At 48.5% G+C, this 24,111-nt stretch overlaps 3 protein-coding genes and 1 non-coding gene across 5 annotated transcripts; 2 read left to right on the top strand and 2 right to left on the bottom strand.

Annotated features, from left to right (window-relative positions):
• The first annotated feature begins 7,341 nt into the window (after positions 1-7,341).
• Positions 7,342-7,653, top strand: LOC136469504 (secreted RxLR effector protein 161-like). Its single transcript, XM_066467674.1, has one exon. It carries the CDS (start codon positions 7,342-7,344, stop codon positions 7,651-7,653), a length of 312 nt encoding a protein of 103 aa, XP_066323771.1.
• Positions 7,654-8,208: 555 nt separating this feature from the next.
• LOC136476856 (tonoplast dicarboxylate transporter-like) lies at positions 8,209-10,360 on the bottom strand. Its single transcript, XM_066474825.1, has 4 exons — positions 9,673-10,360; positions 9,097-9,589; positions 8,731-8,774; positions 8,209-8,567 (listed from the first exon to the last, which is right to left on the bottom strand). The coding sequence occupies exons 1-4, from the start codon at positions 10,348-10,350 to the stop codon at positions 8,514-8,516; spliced, it is 1,269 nt and encodes a 422-aa protein (XP_066330922.1). The 5' UTR covers positions 10,351-10,360; the 3' UTR covers positions 8,209-8,513.
• A 5,600-nt stretch (positions 10,361-15,960) lies between these two features.
• Positions 15,961-18,127, top strand: LOC136472802 (protein NRT1/ PTR FAMILY 5.10-like). Of its 2 annotated transcripts, none has more exons than XM_066470509.1 (4): positions 15,961-16,096; positions 16,247-16,464; positions 16,578-17,074; positions 17,157-18,127. In XM_066470509.1, the coding sequence occupies exons 1-4, from the start codon at positions 16,057-16,059 to the stop codon at positions 17,965-17,967; spliced, it is 1,566 nt and encodes a 521-aa protein (XP_066326606.1). In that variant the 5' UTR covers positions 15,961-16,056; the 3' UTR covers positions 17,968-18,127. The 2 variants fall into 2 exon arrangements, with proteins under 2 accessions (XP_066326606.1, XP_066326604.1); XM_066470507.1 differs by having other exon boundaries at positions 17,154-18,127.
• A 4,931-nt stretch (positions 18,128-23,058) lies between these two features.
• On the bottom strand, positions 23,059-23,197 carry LOC136478860 (small nucleolar RNA Z247). The gene has a single exon (XR_010764530.1). It is a non-coding gene; the product is annotated as a small nucleolar RNA Z247 (small nucleolar RNA).
• Positions 23,198-24,111: the final 914 nt, after the last annotated feature.

The raw sequence follows: 24,111 nt of genomic DNA, 5'->3' as shown, positions 1-24,111 counted from the left end.
TTCCTCCTTCTGATGCATTTTACGCCCAGCCTCCATCTCAGCCTAGCAGAGATCCAGCTCTGCCTTCAGGGTGCTCAACTCAGAAGACAACTTCTTCTCGGTTTCCGACGAGAAGAAGAAGCTGGTATGGTCCTGAGAGAAGGACTGAACAAAAAAGAAAGAGAGAAAGAAGACATAAGAATAGGAGAAAGATGGACATCCAAAGAAAGAACTTCAGAAAACTTACTCGGAGTTTTTCTCCAAAAGAAGTCGCAAAGGTCGTGAACTCTCCCCAAGAAGCGGTCAACTCTGACAACCGATGAGTGGCATCAAATTGATGAACCACATCTTTAGCAAAAAGAGGAGCAGAGGGAGAAGACGGCCGATGAAGAGAAGACAAGGCCAAAGACACATCATGGGAAGCCCCGGCTGCCTCCCTAGATGAGTCCACCGCAATGGCCATGGTCACCTCTGGGGCAGCCAAGACAGCAGCAGCATCGTCACCAGAAGGCCTTGTCGCCCCCACAACCACTTCACTAACAGTGCGCTGCAAGTCCTGAGGCTCAGTACTCGATGGCACAACAGAGGGCTAGCAAGAAGTCAATGGAGAGACAAGAGAAGACGAAGGCCTGAAAGTTGATAAAAGAACTCACCAATGAGAACAAGAGAAATGGAGAACAGAAGCAAAGAGACAAAACTAGAATCCACTCACCCAGCTATCTTCTTCTTCGCAAAACAAAAAGAAGACCTTGCAGGAGGAACCACGGCAGCAAAAACATCCCTGCCACTAGGCAGCTGGAGCGGTATAGCCAGTACTAGAGCCCCAGAAGAACCCGACATCAGAGCTACAAAAGAACTCAGCATCGGAGCCATAGAAGAACCCAGTGCAGGAGCCTCAGAAGAACTAGTGCCCGATGACCGCTTACTACAAAAAGATCAAGACCAAAGTCAAAACAAAGAGGAGCGATTCAGCAGCAGCAGAACAAGAAAATAACTCACCGCCGCATGATAAGGGGTGCATCATTGCCCTCTTCTTCCTCAGTTTCGACCAAGGCCACCATAGTACTAGCTAAAAAAAGAACAAAAGTACTCGGTTCAAGACAAAAACAAGAAGACAAAGGGACAGAGTGTATTAATATGCTCACCTAAGAGCATTCTAGCTACAATTGGAGTACCTGGACGAGTACTTGGCTGGCGAGACTTCTTGGAAGCAGGTAAACTAGATGAAGAACCATCCGCTCACCCCCTCTTCGAGACACTACAAGGACCTCGAGGGACTGGACGAGAAACATATTCTTCATATACATCAACAACTCCGAAAGAAACTCTAGGAAACATAGTGGTGATTGGGAACTTACTGGTTACAGAAGCCCCAGCAAGGTACTCCCTAGTATTCACCATGGTAGGGGGGCATCAAGAGGGATCGGGTCAACAAAGTTGCGCCCCAATTCCTACAGGAAGAATAAAACAACAAGATAAGGAAAATTAAGCAAAAATGAATACAGCAAAAGAAATACAGAAAGTACCCACAAGAAGAGAAAACTACTCACAGCTAGAGGCGGGTTGTTGGCAGAGAACTCGGAGACAGTAAGTGGGACAACGCTTGCTCCCTTTAGCATCTTCTGGAGACGCTCGAGAACCTCCTCATCGATCAACTCAAGAGTAGGGACCATTCGCGAAGGATCCTTAGCCCTAGAGTACTCGAAGCCAAAGTTCTCTCATTCCTTTAGAGGCTGGACATGACAGCGAAGAAAACTTGAGATGATTCTGAAACTGGTTAAGCCCTGCTGCTTCAGAGTGCTTATCCACTCAAGGAATGGCTGGATCGCCTGGAGCTCGACTAGAGTCAGGGAGTTCTTTTCCCACCGGTCGTTAACTGAGGGACTAGATCCAGAATGCACGGCAAGAGAAGGAATCAAATTGGTGGCATAAAACCAATCAGTGCGTCAATCCCTCACAGAATCAACCAGGTCATAGTCCAAGAACTTGCTTTTCAGACCCTGGTGAAACTGAATCCCACAGCCGCCAAGAACATTGGTATCTTCACGGCAGGGTTGAGGCTTCAGACAAAAGAAGTGATGGAAAAGAGAAAGGGAAGGAGGAATTCTAAGGAAAGCTTCATAGAGATGTATGAAAACAGAAAGATGGAGAACGGCATTGGGAGTTAGATGGTTCAGACTAACCCCAAAATAACCAAGAAATTGATGAAGGAAGGCGGAAGCAGGAAGGCAAAGACCGGCACGGATAAAAGAGACAAAAAGGATGATCTCACCAGGACCTAGAGTAGGGACTCGATGCTCGCCTAGGACTCTCCATTCAGCAATGCCCTTGCTCTAGATTAGACCATCACTGGCAAGCTCGCGGAGCTGGTCTTCAGTTGTTGTCGGAGCCAGCCAAGCTTTTTGGGTAGCCCTCATGGCCACGAACTCCTGGTTCTCGATCATGGAAAGAGACAACTCCTCATCCACGAAGGTTGCCTGGGACTTGCTCGTAGCTTTCTTCCTACCCATGTACTAATGGAGGCAAGAAGGAACTAGGGGAAGAGAAGGTTTGGATGGTGGCGCTAAGATGGCGGCGGCAATGGCGACGGTGGATTTCTGAAAGCTAGGGTTTCAAGGCAAGAGAAGGGCAGTAAAGAAAAAGAAGATGAAGGGTCTTTAAATAGATTTTACAGCAATAAAAATGGCCCACCAAGCCCGTTAAAGCACCGTGTGAGAACGCAACGGTCCATTTACTGACACAGCTAAAATGACGGAGGGCACAAATCCACACAACGGTACAATTCAATGGGCAGATTTCAGACTTATCCATCTAGCACTATGGTGGAGTTATCAGATTACTGCAAAAAACAACCCATCAACCATGAAGAAAAGAAGGGCTACCTCATAAGGAACATAAGAACTCAGTTCTTATGGAAAGAACTTGGGAATCTCATGAACAACCGGGACTACAGCAAAAAAATAAATGACAACTCAGAAGACAAGATTCTTTCCATTACAAGCGACTTCAAAAATAGAAGATTACAAATCTTACAAGACCCAACGAACTCGGTACCACAAAAAGCAAAGTAGCAAAGAGGAACCCAGACACGGCTAGGCTCTAGAACGACTACGTGTCCTAAATCGCTACTCGGTAGAACAAACCGCACTCGGCTATACTGTTTTCTTCAAAGGATGGACGCAATGCACCCAAGGCGGAAATCAGTAGAACAGCAGGACAACATGGAGCAGAGAAGGCCGACAGGCATCTGTCTACCCAAGTCTGATGTGATGCTAGATATGGTGTTGATCTGCACCGGACAGTCTCAAGACAAGCGGCGAGGATCAACCTAGAACTGCCAGATGAAGGAACGAAGCCCACATCACAAGACTTCCTCCAACTACTGCCACGTACATCCTGGTATATTGCTGCTATGGGATTAGCCTACCTCTAATCCCTATCACAAGACTTCCTCCAGCTACGACAAGACACACAAGAACTACAAAACACGCCCAAGGGCTGCTCTACTTCACAAACTACCATATTCATAACTACGAAGGTCACAAACTACCATATTCATAACTACAAAGGTTTCAACAGAATGTTTGATGGATGAAAACAAGCACTCCGGGAGGGTATTTATAGATCGAAGGAGCGATGTACATGGACTAGGAGTACCAATAAAATAAGCCTAACAAAGGACATAGTGAAAAGATAGGGCACAATAATGGAAGACTCAAACGAGAGGGAACAGTACTCGAAGACGAGCATATTCGAAAGAATATACCAACACAGTACAACCCATGAACAAAAGGCATTTACACTCAACCACCACCATACAACTACATCTGACAATAGCAGACTACCAAAGAATACGCCAAGACTCTGCATCTGAGTTCTTCCTGAACAAAACAACCCGGATATATGCTCGGGGGCTGCAAAAGGAGAGGTATATAGTTCTTTCGAACAACTTAGATTCAAGATCCTCCAACTTTTTGTTCTAAATAGCAAGAGGCTCGGGGGCTACACTCAGTGAGTGTACTTTTTCCTTCAAAAAAAGCGCACATCACTCAGAACACTTCTTCAAGACAGATGACTTCAAGGCCACAAGATAAAAAGAACCCGGACATAGCTATATCTGAGCTCTTTTTTGACAAAAAGAACCTGAACATAGCTAAATCAGAGCTTTTTTTAATAAGGAAACTGGGTATATGCTCGGGAACCTTTCAACGAAGAATCAAGAGGATTTCAAGAAAAGACCCTCAAGCTCCTTGTGCCAAACAGCAATAGGCTCGGGGGCTACATCCAAATGGGGGTACTTTTTTCTTCAAAAAAGGTACACACCATGCGAAGATCTCATGAAGCGCTGCATGGTTTGGCTCAAGAAAGCACTCGGACGACGCTTGTTCCTGCTCAACAAGACTTGAAGGAACAAGCCGAGGCTTCTAGAACTCAACCATGAAGTGCTCGGGGGCTTATCCATGCGGGACCCATGGGATACCCCGCAAGGAAGGGAGAAGAACTAGCCTAACTAGGATTCTTCCCCTGTAATCTTATTAGTAGTATTATTCTGTAATCCTACTAGAAACTCTCATTGTAAACCGACTAGGACTCTGGCCTCCTGACTATATAAAGGAGGGTAGGCTCCTTAGATCGGGAGTTCGGACAACAATTGTACAACACAATACTTTACAATCAATCCAACGCAAAGGCTAACGCTGACTGGACGTAGGGCTATTACTCGATCAAAGATTGAGGGTCCAAACCAGGATAAATTGACTGTCCCTTGCGTTTACCGTCGAGTTCTGCATACGCTGAAGCCCAAACATACTGCCCTGGGTACCCCCGTGGTAGGCTATCAGTAGTCAAACATCGACAATAGTCTTCAGACCCCAGAGAGTGTGCAACATAGAGTCTATTGTTGCAACAGCTAGAGAGCACATTCGCCCCTACCTTGCATATCTACCGGGGCTGACAGATTTAATTGGACGGACCGGATTATATGTTCCATCTTGGGTTTGTTAGTTTTATGCATCTCTCTGGATTGATCCCCACCACAGGTTTATTCACTTTGCATTTGGTGGCAGAGACTATCGATTGATGAGCACCAGGGTCTGAGAGATTCTCAGGCTTCAGGAGCAGCCAGTCTGGCTCCATGAGGTGTGCTATGGATAGACTGCACCCCCCAGACGCCCTCATGGTGACATGGTACCCCCTATAGACTTGGTATGTCACTGCTTTATAGAGCCCTTTGGTGAGGGGTCGAGAAGGAACCCCAGTGATCTCACGTCCACTGCTCACGTGCTTGAGGCTGTTATGAGGAGGACTTTACTCCCGAGGATGGGATATAGAGAGGGATTGACCAGGATTTAGTTATGGCTTCTCAACTCTCTCATGCAGCAGATAGTTTTTGATATCTGGTATCTTCTCCTATCAGAGATAGAGGACACTATAGCTAAGGGCTTCAGAGGTCATAGGCAGCTACCCTATGCTCACTGGGTCACATTTCTTATCCACAGAGCTATTTCTGTTAAGTCGCCTGAGATGATTGCTGAGTATAGTGGTGCCATGATAGAGTTCCCTACTTATAACCTGTCTCAGATGATCTGACATAGTACACCATAGGCACCGAGTCAGCCACACCGTCGTCCAGAGGTGCCAGAGACTGCAGCCCAGCAGGATGATATTATCAGGGGTATTGTAGCCACAGAGGAGGAGGAGCTTGCTCAGCAGGAGGGGTTGGTCACTAGCGAGCCTAATGGTGTTCCTAGGCTACGTGGAAGATAACAAGGTGTACCGGCTCTACGACCCACACGGAGACAAGGTGCTTGTCTCACGCGACTTCATGTTCGACGAGAAGACAACATGGGACTAGAATAGTCTGAGCATGGGGGAAGCTGACGGCTTCACCAACACCTTCGTTGTCGAGCACTTGGTCATCCACAGTGGTGGAGACGCTAGAGAGGAGGTGCAGACCACTCCAGCAACAGAGCCGAGTACTCCTGCGGCAATGCTGAGCACTCCGAGGAGGGGTGCCGAGCACTCCAGGAGTGATGTCAAGTGGTCCTATAGTGGTGTCAAACACTCCCATAGCGGAGCCAAGAAGTCTTGCAGTGGTGTCGACCACTCCAAGACTGGGGCTGAGCACTCCTACAGTGGTGCCGACCACTCCAGAAAGTAGTGACAAGCGGTCCAGGAGTAGTGCCGAGCACTGCACCTAGGGTGCCGAGTACTCCAGGTGTTGTGCAGACCACTCCAGTGGAACAGGGAACTCCATTGATGCCGATCAAGTTCACCTCACCTCCAAGTGACATCACTGAGTTTGTGGATGCCTTCCACGAAGGTGAGGAGGTGTGGTTCCGTAGGCTGGATGACATCATCGGCGGCACAAGGCCCTTAGGCCTGGCGGGTAGGCTGCTTAATGACCTAGAGCTGCTTCTCGTCAGTGCAGAGGAACCACCCATGTTTGCGCTAGCTGAGCACGATGGGAATTGGCGATGGACAATGCTGGAGGAGATGAAGACGATCGAGGAAAATGAGACTTGGGAGCTCGTTGATCCACCTCTAGGATGTCGTCCGATCGGCCTGAGGTGGGTGTACAAGGTCAAGCGGGACGAGCACGGCGCCGTTGCCAAGCATAAGGCATGCCTCGTCATCCGAGGCTTTGTCCAGCGCAAGGGCATCGACTTTGATGAAGTGTTTGCGCTGGTAGCGCGCATAGAGTATGTCCGACTGCTACTAGCTTTGGCAGTAGAAAAGGACTAGCACGTTCATCACCTGGACATAAAATTAGCCTTCCTCAACGGCGAGCTAGCGGAGATGGTCTTCGTTAGACAACCTCTCGATTTCACCATCAAGGGAGCGGAGCACAGGGTGCTCCGACTGCGCAAGGCGCTCTATGGACTGTGGCAGGCCCCACGGGCATGGAACGCAAGCTTGACGCCATGCTGGGTGAGCTTGGGTTGACAAGGTGCGTAACCAAGCACGTGCTCTACACGTGAAATCGAGGGAAGGAGGAGCTCATCGTTAGTGTGTATGTGGATAACTTGATCGTCACCGGCGCACGTGTGGAGGACATCGACAGCTTCAAGCGCGAGATGGCGGCTCATTTTTGAATGAGCGATCTCGGCGCGCTCTCCTACTACCTCGGCATCGAGGTGAAACAGGGGAAGGAGGCGCTCACGCTTGGTCAGAGCGCGTACGCCTCGAAGCTGTTGGAGCAGAGCGGCATGACTGAGTGCAAGCCGTGCGTGACTCCGATGGAAGAGCGGCTGAAGCTGATGAAGGCCAGTACTACGGCGAAGGTAGATGCAACACTCTACCGGAGCATCGTCGACGGTCTGTACTACCTAGTCCACATGAGGCCAGATATTTGCATTCGCCATGGGCTATGTCAGCCGCTTCATGGAGGATTCTAAAGAGGATCACTGGGCTGCGGTGAAGCGGCTGCTGCGCTACGTCCAGGGGACAGTTGATCAGGGGATCGTCTTCCCCAAGACTGGACGAAGTAGGCTGCAGCTCACTCTATTCAGCGATGCAAACATGGCGGGGGACGTCGATGGACGACAGAGCACTTCTGGCATGCACGTCTTTCTCGGGTCGGCTCCAATCTCATGGCTATCGCTGAAACAAAAGGTGGTAGCGCTGTCCACGTGCGAGGCAGAGTACGTGGCGATGGCCACAGTGACGTGCTAAGCTATGTGGCTACGTCGGCTGCTGGGCGAGCTGACCGGTGTGGAAGCTCACCCACCAGCACTGATGGTGGACAACCAGCCCGCCATCGCCCTCGCGAAGAATCCGGTTCTCCACGACCGGAGCAAGCATATCGACGTCAAGTTCTATTTTCTCAGGAACTGTATCGATGGAGGGCAGATCGTCATCGAGTTCGTCGAAACTGGTCGGCAACTCGCGAACGTCCTTACCAAGCCGCTCGGCCGTCTTCGGTTCACGGAGCTGAAGGAGATGATCGGTATGGAGGGGGTTCAAGGGTTAGCAGTAGGATTAGGAGAAGAATCGTTGAATAATCTACTGCTTCCTTGTGTGAACACACAACAAGAGAAGGCGGCGCCGAAAAGGTACCATGCTGTGCTACTGTAGCCACAGCAGGGACAGGCGCCGAACGGCTCTCTTGCCGCACTGTAGCCGCAACATGGCCAGGCGCCAAAGTCAGCCCTGCTGTCACATCTAGTCACTGTAGCAGCATGACAGCTGTACTAAGACTAGATATATAGAGTTGTATAAATAGTTTGCCACTGCAAACTATGTAAACAGAGCGAGTTCAGTTTATCATCTCCTCTACAGAGCTCCGGCCAACGCTGGAGCTTGTACTGCGTGTGTGTATTCTGTTCTTCCTCCCGTCTTCTACCTCTAGCCATAGTGTGTGGTCGTCAACGATAGTTCGTGATCAACATCGCTAGTGTGTGCTCGGCAACACTAGTGAATGGTCGAATAACTCCGTGCCGGAGATCCAGGGGCTAAGTAGCTGGATAGTTTTTTTCCCCTGGTGCACTTACGGTGACTGTTCCATCTCCGACATTGTTGTGGAAGAGAGCTCCCTACCCTGGCATGTCACCTGTAAGGTTCCTGGTCATCCATAGCACAATCAGACCCTGCCAAAATTACCCATTTCAGTGTGTCACAAACAAGCAAGTAGTCAGTTGTTTACACATTCTGTTACAGAAAAGCAACCCTGTATGATACGACCATCTTTGGAAGAGAAAATTTGTGACACAGATAAGGTAGAACATGTGTTGGCAAAGAAATGGAATTTACCCCAAACACTGCCAAGACCATCTTCTCTGCAGAAACCATTGGACCTGCATAGTTCAGAAGAATAATTCATTAGATAAGCATTCCCCTGGATTGGACTGGATGAGTGATTGTTCTCAAACATGGAATAGAATTTAAACGTGGCGAGGTCTCAGCCAAATGTTGGGCCTTACATCAAGTTGATGCCATCTGTCACGTTGCCTATAAATGGTGGGAAAGATATTGGATGATGTTGCCATGTTGAATTGGCAGTTTTATATATTTTTATTAGTTGAGTAAAATAAAGAAAATCTTGTACACAAAGCTTCAGAAAGAAAAACTTTACTAAATTCTAGTACTGAAAGATAGAAACAGAAGTATATTATATACCTAACAAGCTGAGCTCTCTTCTCAGATGGCTTCTGTCCAGGTGAGCAGAGAGTGCCTTTCCGGTGTTGTTGGAGCAGTACATGTGGCAGAGCGTGATCCAGAGTGCCAAGAAGAGGATGAGCGCCATGGGGAGGCCGAAGGACATCCAGGAGCTGAAGGTGATGGGCTGCTGCTCCAGGAAGTAGGTGGACCACATCCCGACGAGGATGATGTTGACGCCGGTGCCCGCCAGCGTGGCCATCCCTCCAATGGCCGACGCGTAGACGACGCCGAGCACCACCGCCTTGGAGAAGCGCCGTACCTCCTCGTGCGCCCCGGCGTCGCCGCCCCCGCCCCCGCGCGGCAGCCTCTGCAGGATCCCCGTGGCCACGGGCATCATCATGACCGTGCACGCCGTGTTGTGGATCCACATGCTGACGAAGAAGGTGGTGCCGGTGATGCCCAGCAGCAGCAGCGGCGGCCGCACCGGGTCCCAGCAGAAGAGCGACGTGATCTGCAGACCCACATGGTGAGGCGAGGAGTCAAAGAAATGATGGCGAGATGACGCGGGAGGGAGCGCGCACGGCGCGTACGTACGTTGAGAGCGAGGCGGCGGTGGATTTGGTAGTGCTCGATGGCGAGCGCGAGGATGAAGCAGCCGAGGACGAGCGAGATGACGTCGTCCATGTAGGCCTTGGCGACGGCGTCGGCGGAGGCGACGCCGAAGAGTGGGAAGAGGAAGAGCGGCGCCATGGAGGCGACGGAGAGCGGCACGGCGCCCGTGACCCACCAGAGGAAGACATCTACTGCAAGTGTTTTCAGCTGTTTTGCACATATGTTGCAAGTATTTCTTCTGAATGTTTTAAAAATAGATCGAAATACTCCACATGTTGCAATGTGTCCCACCTGCCACAACCTCCTGCTGCAGTTGTTGGGGCATTGTGCGTGCGCGTGAGGAGCGAAGGGATGGAGCGCTGCTCGGGTGCCGGGGAAGCAGAGGGAGATGGCAGCAGGGGCGTAGGCGGTCCCCGCATGCGTGTGGGAAGCAGGGGAGCAGCGCAGTCGCAGCAGGCGTGGGTGGAGCGGCGCAACAAAGAAGCACTTGGAGCGGTGGGGAAGGGAGGGGCGCAAGAAGCATGAAGCTTGGAGAGCGGCGCGGGCGTGTAGCGGGCCTAGCATCCGGATACGCCCATCCAGACGCTCGGACACTAGCAATGCTAAAATTTTTATTGTTTGAACCCAATACAATACGACCTTTCCATGCGGTCGTTGCATCCTCTACCCCCGCCTCGTCGAAGCCTCCCTTCCTCTCGTTGTCTACCTTAGGCGAGGCTAACCTCATGTCTAGGGGCAGAGAGCCAGAGACCCTTGCCCCCTTTTCTCACCTATTGCTGGCATGAGGACCTCCTCCCACCTTATTCATGCACCTCGCCGCTTTACTACGAGATCCAATGGCTAAGGCCCAAGATCCATGGCCAAAGGGAGGATTCAACTAGCATTCGACAGCCTCGTCGAGGTCAACTACATCTTGGGACACAACCTCCGTCCGACCCTAAAAACCAATCCCAAGGGCTTGATTGGTTCGCGGATGAACCCTGCCTGGCTCGCATGGGAGGAGCATGGCTCTCGGTAGCCATGCCCAATGCATGCTAGAGCTTGGCGTTTGGTTGTCTGTTTGCATGAGCCAGGCTATCCCGAGAACCTGTTTGGTTGCTCGCATAAGGACAGGTTGTATGAGATAAAAATATATAAATCATCATCGTGACATTTATTGTGGACAACTATTATCTTATAGCTCTTAATTTATCTTATTACTCCTTAATATTAATCGAAATATGTTAATATCATTTAATATTGTGCTAATATTGTATTAATAATACCATTATATGGCTAATTACTCGCACCGCGCGAGCTTGGCCCGCCAGAAATGGCCGATTTCTATGTTTCTCCAGTGGCTAGCGCGGGAGGCTCCTTGCACTCGTAGAGCCTGGCTTGATAGAGATAAGTGAACCAAACAAACGTATCTTCTCAGCATGCGGAGAGCTAAAAGCTCTAGTTTAGTTTTGGTGAATTGATGAAACCCTAAGTGCTAATCTAGTTTATCAAAGTGATTATGACATAGGTAGCATATTCCAAGTGGTAAAGCAAATGAAGATCATGACATGATGATAGTGATGCCATGGTGATGATCAAGTGCTTAGACTTGAAAAGAAGAAAGAGAAAAACAAAAGGCTGAAGACAAAGGTATAAGTGGTAGGAGCTATTTTATTTCGGTGATCAAGACACTTAGCGAGTGTGATCATATTTAGGTTCGATAGCCATACTATTAAGAGGGGTGAAACTCATATCGAAATATGGTTATCAAAGTGCCACAAGATGCTCTAACTCATTGCATATGCATTTAGGATCTAGTGGAGTACTAACACCCTTAAAAATATTTGTGAAAATATGCTAACACACATGCACAAAGGTGATACACATTGTGTTTAGCACTTGAGAGCATGGGTTCAAAACTTCACCGACGGAGTGTCCCTGTACAGAAAAGACGCCCTGTATAGAAAGGCGCCCTATACAGAAAAGACAGGGTTTCACAAAGTGCACCGGACGCTGGTCATGTGGTGACCGAACACTGGGGACAGCGTCCGATCAATTATAAAAGAAGATGGTACTCTCGGTCTATGACCGGACGCAGGTGATCGGACTCTGGCTGAACACTGTTCAGTGTCCCGTCATGCTGATGTGGCGGCGCGTAGAAAAGAGGTGAAGGACCGGACACTGATGCCACATCCGATCGTGACCGACCGAACACGTCCGGTCATAGTTGAGCAGCTTTGGGAGCTCTCTGGATATGACCGAACGCTGTGGTCCTGCGTCCGGTCGTGATCAAACTGACACGTCCGGTCGTGAATGTAACCTCTCTAGAAATGATCGGACTCGACATAGGTGCGTCCGATCGTGGCACTGTGCTGTGTTCGGCCATCACTTAACCGTTGAGATCGGGCGCTCAGTATTTGAAGTGAGGGATGACGTGGCAGCCATCCATGACTGGACGCTGGCAGGGTGCATCCGGTCAATCTGACCGGCGCGTCTGGCCACCCTGTTTTTTCAGTGAACAGAGAGCCAATGACTCTATTCGTGGGGGCTCTCTATTTAAACCTCATGGCCGACTCAAGCTCACTCTCTTAGCCATTTGCATTGACATAGCAACATTGTGAGCTTAGCAAAAGCCCTCCCACCCAACTCCATCATTGTTTCTTCATATTTGTGAGATTAGGAGAGAATTTAAGTGTATTGCTTGAGTGTTTGTATCTAGAGGCACTTGGTGTTCTTGTTTCACTGCGGGATTCACTTGTTACTCTTGGTGGTTGCCGCCTCCTAGATGGCTTGGAGCAGTGAGGATCGTCGAGCGGAGGTTGGTGATTGTTTCTGGCTCCGATCATGGTGATTGTGAGGGATTCTTGACCTTTCTCCGACGGAGAGTCAAAAGGTACTCCAGTAAACTGATCGTGGCTTGTGTGATCCTCATCTTGTGTTGGTTGTGCGGCACTCTATTGATGGTTTGACGTGTGATGCCAATTAGCGTGTCGGTAAGCAAGTGAACCTCGGTAAAAAATTATTGTGTCAACATTTGATTCCGAGGTGATTGGTATTCATTCTTGTGATTGATTGGTTCATTCCTCGACTCGACGGTATGACCATCTTGCTCTCTTTCTCTCTTTATATTACTGTAAACTAGTTGTCAAACTGTTTAGTGTAGCTAGTCATGAGAGCTTGTTAGTTTGGTTAGTGTGGCTTTTTAGTTTGGTTAGTGTGTGGCTTTTTAGTTAGCATTTGAGAGCACACTAACTTAGTGTAGCGACATAACTATTGTGTGGATAGAGACTATATAAACTAGAATTGTGGTATGTGGCTTATATTTTTAGTAGGCTAGTGCAACACTCGCTTTGCCTCATATTTATCTAACTGATTTACTAAGTGTTGTTATAAAAAAATTTATAGACTATTCACCCTCTCTCTAGTCATCCCACCTTTCAAAAGCCCGGCTGAGGGATGGTGCAGGCAACCAAATGCATTCAAAATGTCTCATGGTACACTACTAGGCACAAATTGTAGAGCCAAATTCAACCGTTGTTCATGAAGTGAACTAATTCTAAGTTTAGGGTGTTTGAATCTAAGAACTAAAGTTTAGCGTGTCATATTAGGTGTCACGTGGGGTGTCACATCGAGTGTTCGGATAGTAATAATAAAATAAATTATAGAAGTCCTCAGTAATTCACGAGATGAATTTATTAAGTCTAATTAATCCATCGCTAACACATATTTACTGTAGCAACATATTGTCAAATCATAGACTAATTAGGTTTAAAAATTTCGTCTCGCATATTAGTCTCAATCTTTGCATTTAATTTCGTAATTAGTCGATATTTAATATTTTCATATATGTGTCAAACATCCGATATGACAGGGACTAATGTTTAGGACGGAAAACAAACAAGCCATTATTTATGCTTAAAACTATTTGACTTTTTGAAAATGATATGTGCGCCACTTTTTGGAGGAAGGGACTATATCATCAGTGCCTGAGACGCCCGTGCATCATTCACTGCCAGTCTGTGGCCGAAAGAAACTCCGTTGGACGACGATTCGTCATTGAATCGAGAATCGTTGCGTCGTGTGTGGTTGAGAATCGTTGCGCTGTGTCACGAAAGAAATTCCGTTTCGATGATAGCCAAGTAGTACCAACCCTGCTGTGCGTCCGTTTTGTTGTAGTGGGTATTGGATTATCCGGAGTTCCGGACTACTAGTTCTTAGTCCAATTAAAATCTAGATGAATAAAGTTTAGATAATTAAAGTTTAGTCATGACCTATTCATTTGAACTTATCAGCCGGCTTATCAGTTAGAATCTACAGTATTTTTCTCTCACACCAAAAATCTTCAGCCAACTTATCAGCCAACTTTAATATCAGTCGAATAAACCACTATGAACTACCGAGAAAGACTAATAACGTAATTCGACCAAACTACTGTTTAGCTCATATTTTATTAGTCCAGTCATTTAGGCCTTGTTTGTTTTGGCCTCGAACGGCCCGGAAGGCGGCCTGTTGTGCCTGGATCGATTTAGCCTGATTCAAAGTCAGGTCGGACCAGAAATGGTTGTTCGGATAGATACGGCCCGGAATGAAAAGCGATCGATCCGGGCCTATCTTCCCCCTTCTAGGTCCAAAATGAAAACGGACCACCGTACGTGCGGAACAGGGACGAACAAGATTTGAGTGAACCAGCAGGAACCACTTAGATCCGGTCAAGGAAGAAAAACGGGCCCATTTTCACCGTGAAACAACCAACGAGGCCTTAGTGGTCTAGCACTAGTCCAGCTATCCAACAGGTCCGTAGTACTCCGTACGCTGCTGCAACCATGGCCTCGGAGAGTCGGAGGCAGCCTCTCAGCCACAGAGCAAATCCTAATCATCGTTTCTCAAAAAAAAAAAAGAAAAAAAAAGAAAAAGCAAATCCTAAACATCGTCCCTTAAAAAAAGCAATAGATTAATTAAACTTAATAGATTCGTCTCGCGAATTAATCACAGCTTCTATAATTTATTTTATTATTAGTACGAGATGTGACGTCCGATATGATACCCGATGTGACATCTTCTCAACTTTAGTCCCTCTATCTGGATGAACTCTGAATTGCTGCTTGGCTAGAGAAACTTGTCGTTATCTATGTTGTGCACGTGACAGCTTCTCGATCAGGTGTTGCACGCGGGCCACGGGCCATGGCTGGGCCCGTTCTAGAACGTTCTGAGGCCGGCCTAGAAAAAGTTCACATTACCTCCTGAACTTTTACGAAAGTTCGCTTTTTTTCCTAAACTCTAAAATGGGTAAACGACCTTTTTGAACTTTTAAAACCGTTCGTTTTACCTTCCTGACCGGTTATAAGTGGTTTTCAAAGATGGTTTTGTCTTTTTCTTTTTTATTTACTTCGGCTAAATCTTTAAAAAATCATAGTAAAATCATAAAATAGAATTTTTATTTATTTATTTCGGCTGAATCTTTAAAAAATCATAGTAAATCATAGGAAAATCATAAAATAGAAAATTCAATTTTTTGGACTCCACATGAGATCTACAAAATGAATATATAATATAGTATGTTTTAGTATAATTTTTTTACTGTAGCGTTAGATATATGCTTTTATGTAATTAATTCATAGCTGCAGTTTCTATGGTCTAATTGTAGTGTAATTTTTATGGTGTGTTAATTATTGTATGCTTGAACTGTAGTAAAAAATTCATACTCATTGAATCATGTATAACTTAGTTATAGATTTATTTAGGTGTATGCTTGTTAAAAAGTACATTGCATGCTTGCAAAGCTTTCATCCATTTCACTATCTAATTCGCTACCTTACTGTTATGAGCAAACTTAATAATTGATGTCACACCTTTGTACCCCTATGCATGGGAATCAGATAAATCACAAATTAATTGATGATGTACTTACGGTTTAAATTCTTGACTTGATATGGGTGCTCATATTTTTCTAAACCGATGTGTGCCCATCGGTAATGAGACGCTCATGGTGACTTCATCAATTTTAAGGTTTGTGGTTGGATCGGTAACGACTTATATATTAGCTGCATATATATAATTATGTATATATATGCTATATCCTCCAAGGCTGGATCGATAAAATTTGTTCAGACTTGGTCAGATATGTCGTTGGAGGATCACATGCAAGTAGAGACATCCATACGTGTAAGCATGTAACAGTCCATATTTGTAGGCAGCCAGAGCCATGATGCGAAAATAATGGTCCCCCTTGGCTAAAGATACACCATAAGAGACAAACCCTCCTGCCGATCTGCTCAGCTTCTAACAGTCCGTCCCAGCTCTCTCTTCCGATCGATCTGACGAGCGAGCGAGTTTCTTCTTCTGCTCCGGCGACGACGACGACTTGGATCCTGCATTGCATGCCTCACGATGAGAACCGGCAGCTGGAGATCAGCCATTTTTATAATAGGCAAGTCAAAAGTTTCCTCGATCAGCTCGTCGATCACATCATAGTACATATATATAGCCACCATGGAAACATGGATCATGTCGGATGGAAGAATACATATATGAAGTGCTGCTGATCCGATCGATCCATGGGTGCGTTACATGCATGCAGTGGCGGAGATCGGTGAACGCTTTGCCTTCTACGCCGTTGCCGCCAATCTGATCACCCTTCTAACGGGACCCCTGCAAGAGGGGATCGCCGCCGCGGCTGCGGCCACCAACGCGTGGAGCGGCACGGCGCTGATGCTGCCGTTGCTGGGCGGCGCCATTGCCGACCTGTGGCTCGGAAGATATCTCACCATTATCTTGGCGTCGCTCCTGTACACCCTGGTAACCAAAAACTACGGACTACCTAGGGACATGTGTGGTCCTTGCAATTAGTAAGATCATTTGATTTTAATATTTAATTGCTGGATGGAAAATGCATCAATGCATGCATGCAGGGTTTAGGCCTGCTGGCCGTGTCAACCTTGGTTGGGCACCACTGCAACACCGCCAGCGAGAAGTGCCCGCCGCCGCCCACCGTCCAGGTGACCCTATTCTACGTGTCGCTCTACATGGTGGCCGTCGGCGAGGGCGGCCACAAGCCGTGCACGCACGCGTTCGGCGCCGATCAGTTCAGCAAGAGCGACCCCGGCGAATCCGTCTCCAGGGGCTCCTTCTTCAACTGGTGGTACTTCGGCGTGTGCGCCGGCACCGCCGCCACGCTCCTGGTCGTCAGCTACGTGCAGGAGAACCTCAGCTGGGGCCTCGCCTTCGCCATCCCGTGCGCCGTCATGGCCTGCACCCTCGTCGTTTTCCTGCTTGGTACGAGGACGTACCGGTACACCGACACGAGCGGGACGCGCAGCCTGTTCGCTTACGCCGCCGAGGCTTTTGCTGTCTCGCGGCAGCGCCGGCGGAACAGAAGGTTCAGGGCTGCAGGTCGCACGGACATCAGGTACTGTACGTAGTTACCTGCACACGGTGTACTTTGGATGTCACTGATGCGCCCTTTTACTGAACGCCGATGTGTGCAGCAGCAGCAGCGATGAGGAGGCGCAGGTGGCAGCGACGACGACAACGACGAACACAGCCGTCGTGGTCAGCGAAGCCAAGGACGTCCTCCGTCTGTTCCCGATATGGGCGATGACGCTGGTATACGCCGTGGTGTACTCGCAGTCCATGACGTTCTTCACGAAGCAGGCGGCGACCCTGGACCGACGCGTCGGCGAGCTGGTGAAGGTGCCGGCGGCGGCGTTGCTAGCCTTCATCAGCATCACCATCATGGTGCTCGTCCCGGTCTACGACCGCGTGGTCGTCCCGCTGTCGCGCCGGTACACGGGCCGGCCGTCGGGGATCACCATGCTGCAGCGCATCGGAGCGGGGATGTTCCTCTCCATCGTGTCCACGGTGATCGCGGCGCTCGTCGAGGAGCGCCGGCTCCGGGTCGCGCGTGACACCGGGCTGACCGACAAGCCCAAGGTCCAGCTGCCGATGAGCCTGTGGTGGATGGTGCCGCAGTACGTCGTGTTCGGCGCCGCCGACGTGTTCGCCATGGTCGGCCTGCAGGAGTTCTTCTACGACCAGGTGCCTGACAGGCTGCGCAGCATTGGCCTGGCGCTCTACATCAGCATCTTTGGCATCGGAAGCTTCGTCAGCAGCGCGCTCGTGTCAGGCATCCACCGGGCGACGGCAGCGAGGGGCCAGAGCTGGTTCTCAGATAATTTGAACCACGCCCACCTCGACTACTTCTACTGGCTGCTCGCCACGCTCAGCGCGCTCCAGTTCTTCGCCTATGTGTTTTTTGCGTGGAGATACAAATATAAGAACGTTGGAGCCGAGCACATGTGACATAGTATTAGGATGTAAATGACATTTTTCTTCCCTATTAATTACGATACCTATTACCGGAGGATGTAAATACGTAGTATAGGTGATATGATACCCACTAGTGGAGGATGTAAATGACCAAAGCCCTTGGAGCAACTTCACCGGACTAAGAAAAACAATCATTTTTCTAAAACCTGTCACATGCGGGGGCGCTCAATCGCAGAAAGTTTTATTCATGCGGCAGAATTGTCTCAGCATTGTCATAAGCGGAAGATGCCATCTATTGCTGTAAAGATTGATTTTGCCAAGGCCTTGGACACCGTTCACTGGGATGGACTTCTTCGGGTTCTGCAGGCAAGAGGTTTTAGCTCCAAGTGGCGAGATTGGGTTCTACACCTGCTCAGTTCAACTCGCTCAGCTATTCTTGTCAACGGCTGTCCTGGTCCGTGGATTACCTGTATGCGCGGGCTGCGTCAGGGCGACCCACTGTGGCCGTTCCTATTCTTAATCGTTGCAGATGTATTACAACGGCTGATCCAAGGAAGTACCGACTCTGTGAGACATCCTGGCTGACGGAGTTCCATGCCCTGTTCTTCAGTATGCGGACGACACACTTACATTGTTGTGCTCCGTGGTGATCCAGAAGATGTGCAAAGCATCAAGGTAATCCTGGACAATTTTGCTGCTGCTACGGGACTGACAATCAATTACAACAAGACCACGGCAGTTCCAATTCATATGAATGAAGCCAAGGCAGCACAATGCATCTCCATTTTAGGTTGCAGACGCGAAAGCTTCCCACAGACGTACCTGGGGTTACCTCTTTCTGTGCACAAGCTCTCGGGCCTTCTCTCCATGCCATGCATTGACAAAACTGATCGCTACCTGGCGGGATGGCAAGCCAGCCTGCTTAATGCAATGGGAAGAACGGTTCTGATTAACTCAGTTCTTGATTCCCAGCTTATGTATGCAATGTGCGCCCTGCAACTCCCGCCCGGGGTCATTGCGCTGATGGACAAGCGTCGCGGATCCTTTCTCTGGTGTGGCAACGATATGATGCTCCATCCGGAGCTCAAAGCCTGGTTGCGTGGGAGAAAGCTTGCTGATATAGGTGTAAAAATGGGGGAACAAGATGCCATTCCTGGGCTCTTGGTTACGTGTTATATAGGCAGGAAAAAGCTCCCTACGTGGCCTTGTACATCACGATAGAATTACAACAAACTATACACAGAGATTTCTATCTATGCATGCTCACATGCACAACCAACCGGCGCCCTCAACATCCTGAGGATTACACCGTGTTACAATGAACTTAGACACATGTATTTTAACACCCCCACTCAATCTCAACCAGCCACTAGGTTGAGATTATTCCTAAACTCTTCTACTTTAGCTGCAACAAGAGGTTTTGTAAAACCATCAGCTAGCTGATCAGCAGAATTAATAAAACGGATCTCTAAGAGTTTCTGAGCAACCCTTTCTCGGACAAAATGAAAATCAATCTCAATATGTTTAGTCCGAGCATGAAAAACTAGATTAGCAGATAAGTACTTAGCTCTAATATTATCACACCATAACCGAGCTGCACGAGGATGTTGAACCCCAAGTTCATCAAGTAACTTCTGAATCCACATCACCTCTGCAGTGGCATTGGCTAACGCTTTGTATTCGGCTTCAGTACTGGACCTAGAAACAGTGGGCTGCTTCTTGGCACACCATGAGACGAGATTGCACCCAAGAAAAACTGCAAACCTGCCTGTTGAACGTCGATCATCAGGGCATCCGGCCCAGTCGGCATCACTGAAAGCACTCACCATCATGGACTGAGAAGGCCGAACCTTAAGACCTAGGTTCAAAGTCCCTTGGACATACCGTAGAATACGCTTAACAGCGCTCTAGTGCACCATAGTCGGTTGATGCAAAAACTGGCACACTTTGTTCACCGAGAAAGAGATGTCAGGTCTGGTCAGCGTCAAGTATTACAAAGCCCCCACTACACTCCTGAATCTGGTAGCATCATCAGGACCTAGCTTCACACCGTCTGTAGCACTTAACATTTCAGAGGTAGCAAGAGGTGTATTGATCGGTTTGCACTTGCCATACTAGCTCTCTGAACAACATCAGTAGCATAGCGCTGTTGAGACAATCGGAGACTGTCCCTTGATCTCTTGACTTCGATGCCCAGGAAGTAATGAAGATCACCTAGATCCTTGAGTGCAAAATCCCGTTCCAAATCTTGGAGCAAAGCATCAGTAGCATCTTTGGACGAGCTAGCCACAATTATGTCATCAACATAAACCAGAACAAAAATAGTATGCCGACCTTTCTGATAATAAAACAAAGATGTATCTGCCTTGGATGGAACAAATCCCAGAGTTTCAAGCTTACCACACAACCGAGCATACCAGGCGTGAGGTGCTTGTTTGAGACCGTAGAGTGCTTTATCGAGTTTACACACCCAATTCGGCCGATCCTTGTCAACATATCCAGGGGGTTGATGCATGTATACTTCCTCTTCAAGAACTCCATGCAAAAATGCATTTTGGACATCAAGTTGCCTAAGAGTCCACCCCTTTGAGACAGCTATGGACAAAATAAGACGTATGGTTGCCACCTTGACAACAGGACTAAAAGTATCTTCATAATCAATTCCATACCTCTGCTTGTAACCTTTAGCAACAAGTCTTGCCTTGTAACGATCAATAGATCCATCTGCTCGTCACTTCACTTTATAGACCCATTTGCAGTCAATTATATTTTTGCCGTGTGGTGGATGAACCAAATGCCAAGTCTTGTTGCGACGAAGTGCTTGATACTCACTGTCCATGGCTGTACTCCAATTTTCATCTTGGAGAGCTTCGCTAATAGTGGAGGGTTCCTCAGATGTAGCTGCCATCATGTACCATCTCACCATGCCATCGGTGTACTGCTTGGGCTGACTGATCCCTTGAGATAGGCGTGTGATCGGGCGAGGTGGCACAGTAGGAGGAGCAGGATCCACAACCACAGAAGATCTAGAGGGGAGGATCTCCGTCGGCAGTAGATTCCCAGCAGCGACAGCAGAATGCAGCTGCAGTCCTACACCTGTCGACGGACCCGTGGCCGCAGACGATCTTCCTGTAGCTAGTGGCGAACTCATAGCGGAGATGAGAGGTAGTGTGCCGGATGCTGCCGCAGACGATCCCGCTGAAGACTCGACCAGCGGTGCCGACGCGCCTGTGCGCAAATCAGCTAGCGATCCCGAGGTAGATTCGGCGACAGGATCAGCTTCGGATCCCGCACTCGTAGTAGCTTGGTCTCCGCCGCTGAGACACATGTGATGATGAGCGGGCAACACCATTTTTTCACCGTTTGATGCTCGGTTTGTTCCTGCATCCAACTGACAACTAGGGGAACTTGACACAGTATTAGGCATGGAGTTAGTAACATGTCGATCATGCAATTTTGCATCCCCAAAAGAGGTGGAACTGAGGAGGGATTCAGGAAGAAGAGATATTTCCGCTCGCAACCATGCACCGGTGTTGGGATGGAGTTCAGAGAAGGGAAACACATTCTCATCAAACACAATGTCACGAGAAATATACACACATCCTACAGAGGGATCTAAACACTTAAACCCCTTGTGTGAATTGCTGTAGCCAAGGAAGACACACTGTTTAGAGCGGAATTGCAATTTCGTGGTGTTGTAGGGACGAAGGTTGGGCCAGCAGGCACAACCAAAGACTCTAAGGAAGGAGTAGTCGGGTTTGTGACCATGGAGGCGCTCGTAAGGTGTGTCACTGTGGATGACTTTTGAAGGAAGGTGATTTATAAGAAATACAGCTGTAAGAAACGCTTCATCCCAAAATTTTAATGGCATGGCAGCATGAGCAAGTAGGGAGAGTCCTATCTCAACAATGTGCCTGTGCTTGCGTTCAGCGGAGCTATTTTGTTGATGTGCATGGGGACATGAAAGAAGATGTTCTATGCCTATGCGCCTAAAAAAGGAATTCAAGGTTTGATATTCACCTCCCCAGTCTGTTTGTACCTTCAAGATCTTGCGACCAAATTGTCGCTCAACAAGGTTTTGAAAATCACGAAAACAAGAGAATACTTCTGATTTATGGCGCAATAAATAGATCCAAGTAAACTTTGAATAATCATCGATAAAGCTTACATAATAGTTGTTTTTGCCGACCGACATAGGTGCCAGCCCCCAAACATTAGAGAAGACTAAATCCATGGGACTAGTAGAGACACTGGTTGACTTAGGAGAAGGTAGCTGGTGGCTCTTGCCCCGCTGACAAGCATCACAAATTTCAGCTTTATTCAAGTTTCTAACAAAAGGAAGATTATGGTGGCTTAGAACTTGCTGCACTACAGTAGGAGATGCATGTCCTAGCCTAGCATGCCATAACAACGATGACAACTTGGATGCACCAAGCGCTTGCTTATTGTAGGATGACTTGAGGGGATAGAGGCCCCCTTCACATCTGCCTTGCAGGAGAGTCCTCTTGGTCCCCTGTTCCTTGATAAAAAATGATTTGGATGAAACTCCAGAAAAAGCATTATTGTCACGAGCCAAACGATTTACAGAGATAAGACTTTTACTTGCTTGTGGAACATGGAGCACATTATTAAGATGAATATGGGTATGTGGGGAATGCAAAATGCTATGACCAACATAACCAATCTCCATACATGTTCCATTTGCCGCATGCACTTGCTCATTGCCGGTGTACTTGTCACGAATGGTTAGCTTCTCAAGCTCCCCTATGATGTGATCAGTGGCATCGGTATCCATATACCAGTTGGTGTCCACACCATAGTTGGAGGTCGCTAAAGCGGCTGTCTTTTGCTGGGGGCCGGTGTAGGAGCTGTCAAACCTCTTGAAACAGCGCACCACCATGTGCCCTTCCTTGCCACACAACTAGCAAAATACGCCAGCTTGGAAGCTGCCGCGACCACCTCCGGTGCCGCCACGGCCTCCCTTATGGCCACGACCGAAACCACCTCGGCCACCTCCACCACGGCCATTGCGAGGGTTGTTGTTAGCGTTGCCGCCCCCGCGACCGTTCTTCATCACCATATTGGCTGAGGATGGAGCTCCCACGCCTTGCATCTCCACACGCTGCTCAAAGCTGACGAGCTGTGCGTAGAGCTCCGGTACGCTGATCGGCTCGACTCTTGCCATGACTACCGAGATGACGGAGTTGAAGTCGCTGTCGAGTCCAGTGAGGATGTAGGAGACGAGCTCCTCGTCCTCCAGCTTGCATCCCGCCAATGCCATCTCATCAGCGAGACCCTTCATCTTTGTGAAGTACTCCGCCACGGTTGAGGCTCCTTTAGATGCCATGGCGAGCGCCATGCGCGTGGCGATCACACGTGCTCGGGACTACGAGGTGTGCAGTGCCTAGATCGCAGCCTAGAGCTCCACAGCGGTAGATGCAGATGACACCTGGGAAAAGATTTCTTTGGACAGAGACAAAAACAAGTAGCTAAGCACCTGACTGTCCTTGGCTACCCACTTCTCGTACTCTGGATTGGGCAGCGGGTCGACCTGCTTGTCGTTCGTCGTGTCATCGTTCTTGCCGGCGGTGTCCAGGAACTCCGGTGGTGGTTTCGCGGTGGGCTTGATGAACCTGGTGAGTTGGGCCCCTTTGAGAGCCGACGACACCTAAGCATGCCACATGCCGTAGTTGCCTCTGGTGAGCTTCTCCGTCACCATGGGAAGGAGATCGAAGGAGAGAGCGGCGGTGGCTGGTGTTTGCGCCATGGTTCCCTAGATTAGATGGCTCTGGTACCATGTAAAAATGGGGGAACAAGATGCCCTTCCTGGGCTCTTGGTTACGTGTTATATAGGTAGGAAAAAGCCCCCTACGTGGCCTTGTACATCATGATAGAATTACAACAAACTATACATGGAGATTTCTATCTATGCATGCTCACATGCACAACCAACTGGCACCCTCAACAACCTAAGGATTACACCATGTTACAATGAACCTAGACACATGTATTTTAACAATAGGGAGAATGGCGGTCTCGGGGTCAAGGACCTCAGCTTGATGAACATTTGCCTTTGCTCAAATTACTCCACCGGCTATTTGTTGCGGATGGCTCAGCATGGGCCATCTAGGCTAGGCAATAGACCTACCTGGCATCGCTAGATGGAGAGTTGTGTGT

This window comes from Miscanthus floridulus, chromosome 8 (genome assembly GCF_019320115.1).
Source record: "Miscanthus floridulus cultivar M001 chromosome 8, ASM1932011v1, whole genome shotgun sequence".
Taxonomy (NCBI): domain Eukaryota; kingdom Viridiplantae; phylum Streptophyta; class Magnoliopsida; order Poales; family Poaceae; genus Miscanthus; species Miscanthus floridulus.
Note: the sequence above shows the minus strand (reverse complement) of the source record. Positions and strands in the feature narration are given on the sequence as shown.

Bases quoted from the DNA above. Each gene is read 5' to 3' on its own strand.
- LOC136469504 (XM_066467674.1), top strand. From the start codon at position 7,342: ATGGGCTATGTCAGCCGCTTCATGGAGGATTCTAAAGAGGATCACTGG.
- LOC136476856 (XM_066474825.1), bottom strand. From the start codon at position 10,350: ATGCAACGACCGCATGGAAAGGTCGTATTGTATTGGGTTCAAACAATA. The intron at 8,775-9,096 runs GTATATAATATA...TGAACTATGCAG, and splicing joins AAGAGAGCTCAGCTTGTTAG to GTCCAATGGTTTCTGCAGAG. The intron at 8,568-8,730 runs GTAAATTCCATT...TAATTTTGGCAG, and splicing joins TGGTCTTGGCAGTGTTTGGG to GGTCTGATTGTGCTATGGAT.
- LOC136472802 (XM_066470507.1), top strand. From the start codon at position 16,057: ATGAGAACCGGCAGCTGGAGATCAGCCATTTTTATAATAG. The intron at 16,097-16,246 runs GCAAGTCAAAAG...ACATGCATGCAG, and splicing joins ATCAGCCATTTTTATAATAG to TGGCGGAGATCGGTGAACGC. The intron at 17,075-17,153 runs GTACTGTACGTA...CGATGTGTGCAG, and splicing joins GCAGGTCGCACGGACATCAG to CAGCAGCAGCGATGAGGAGG.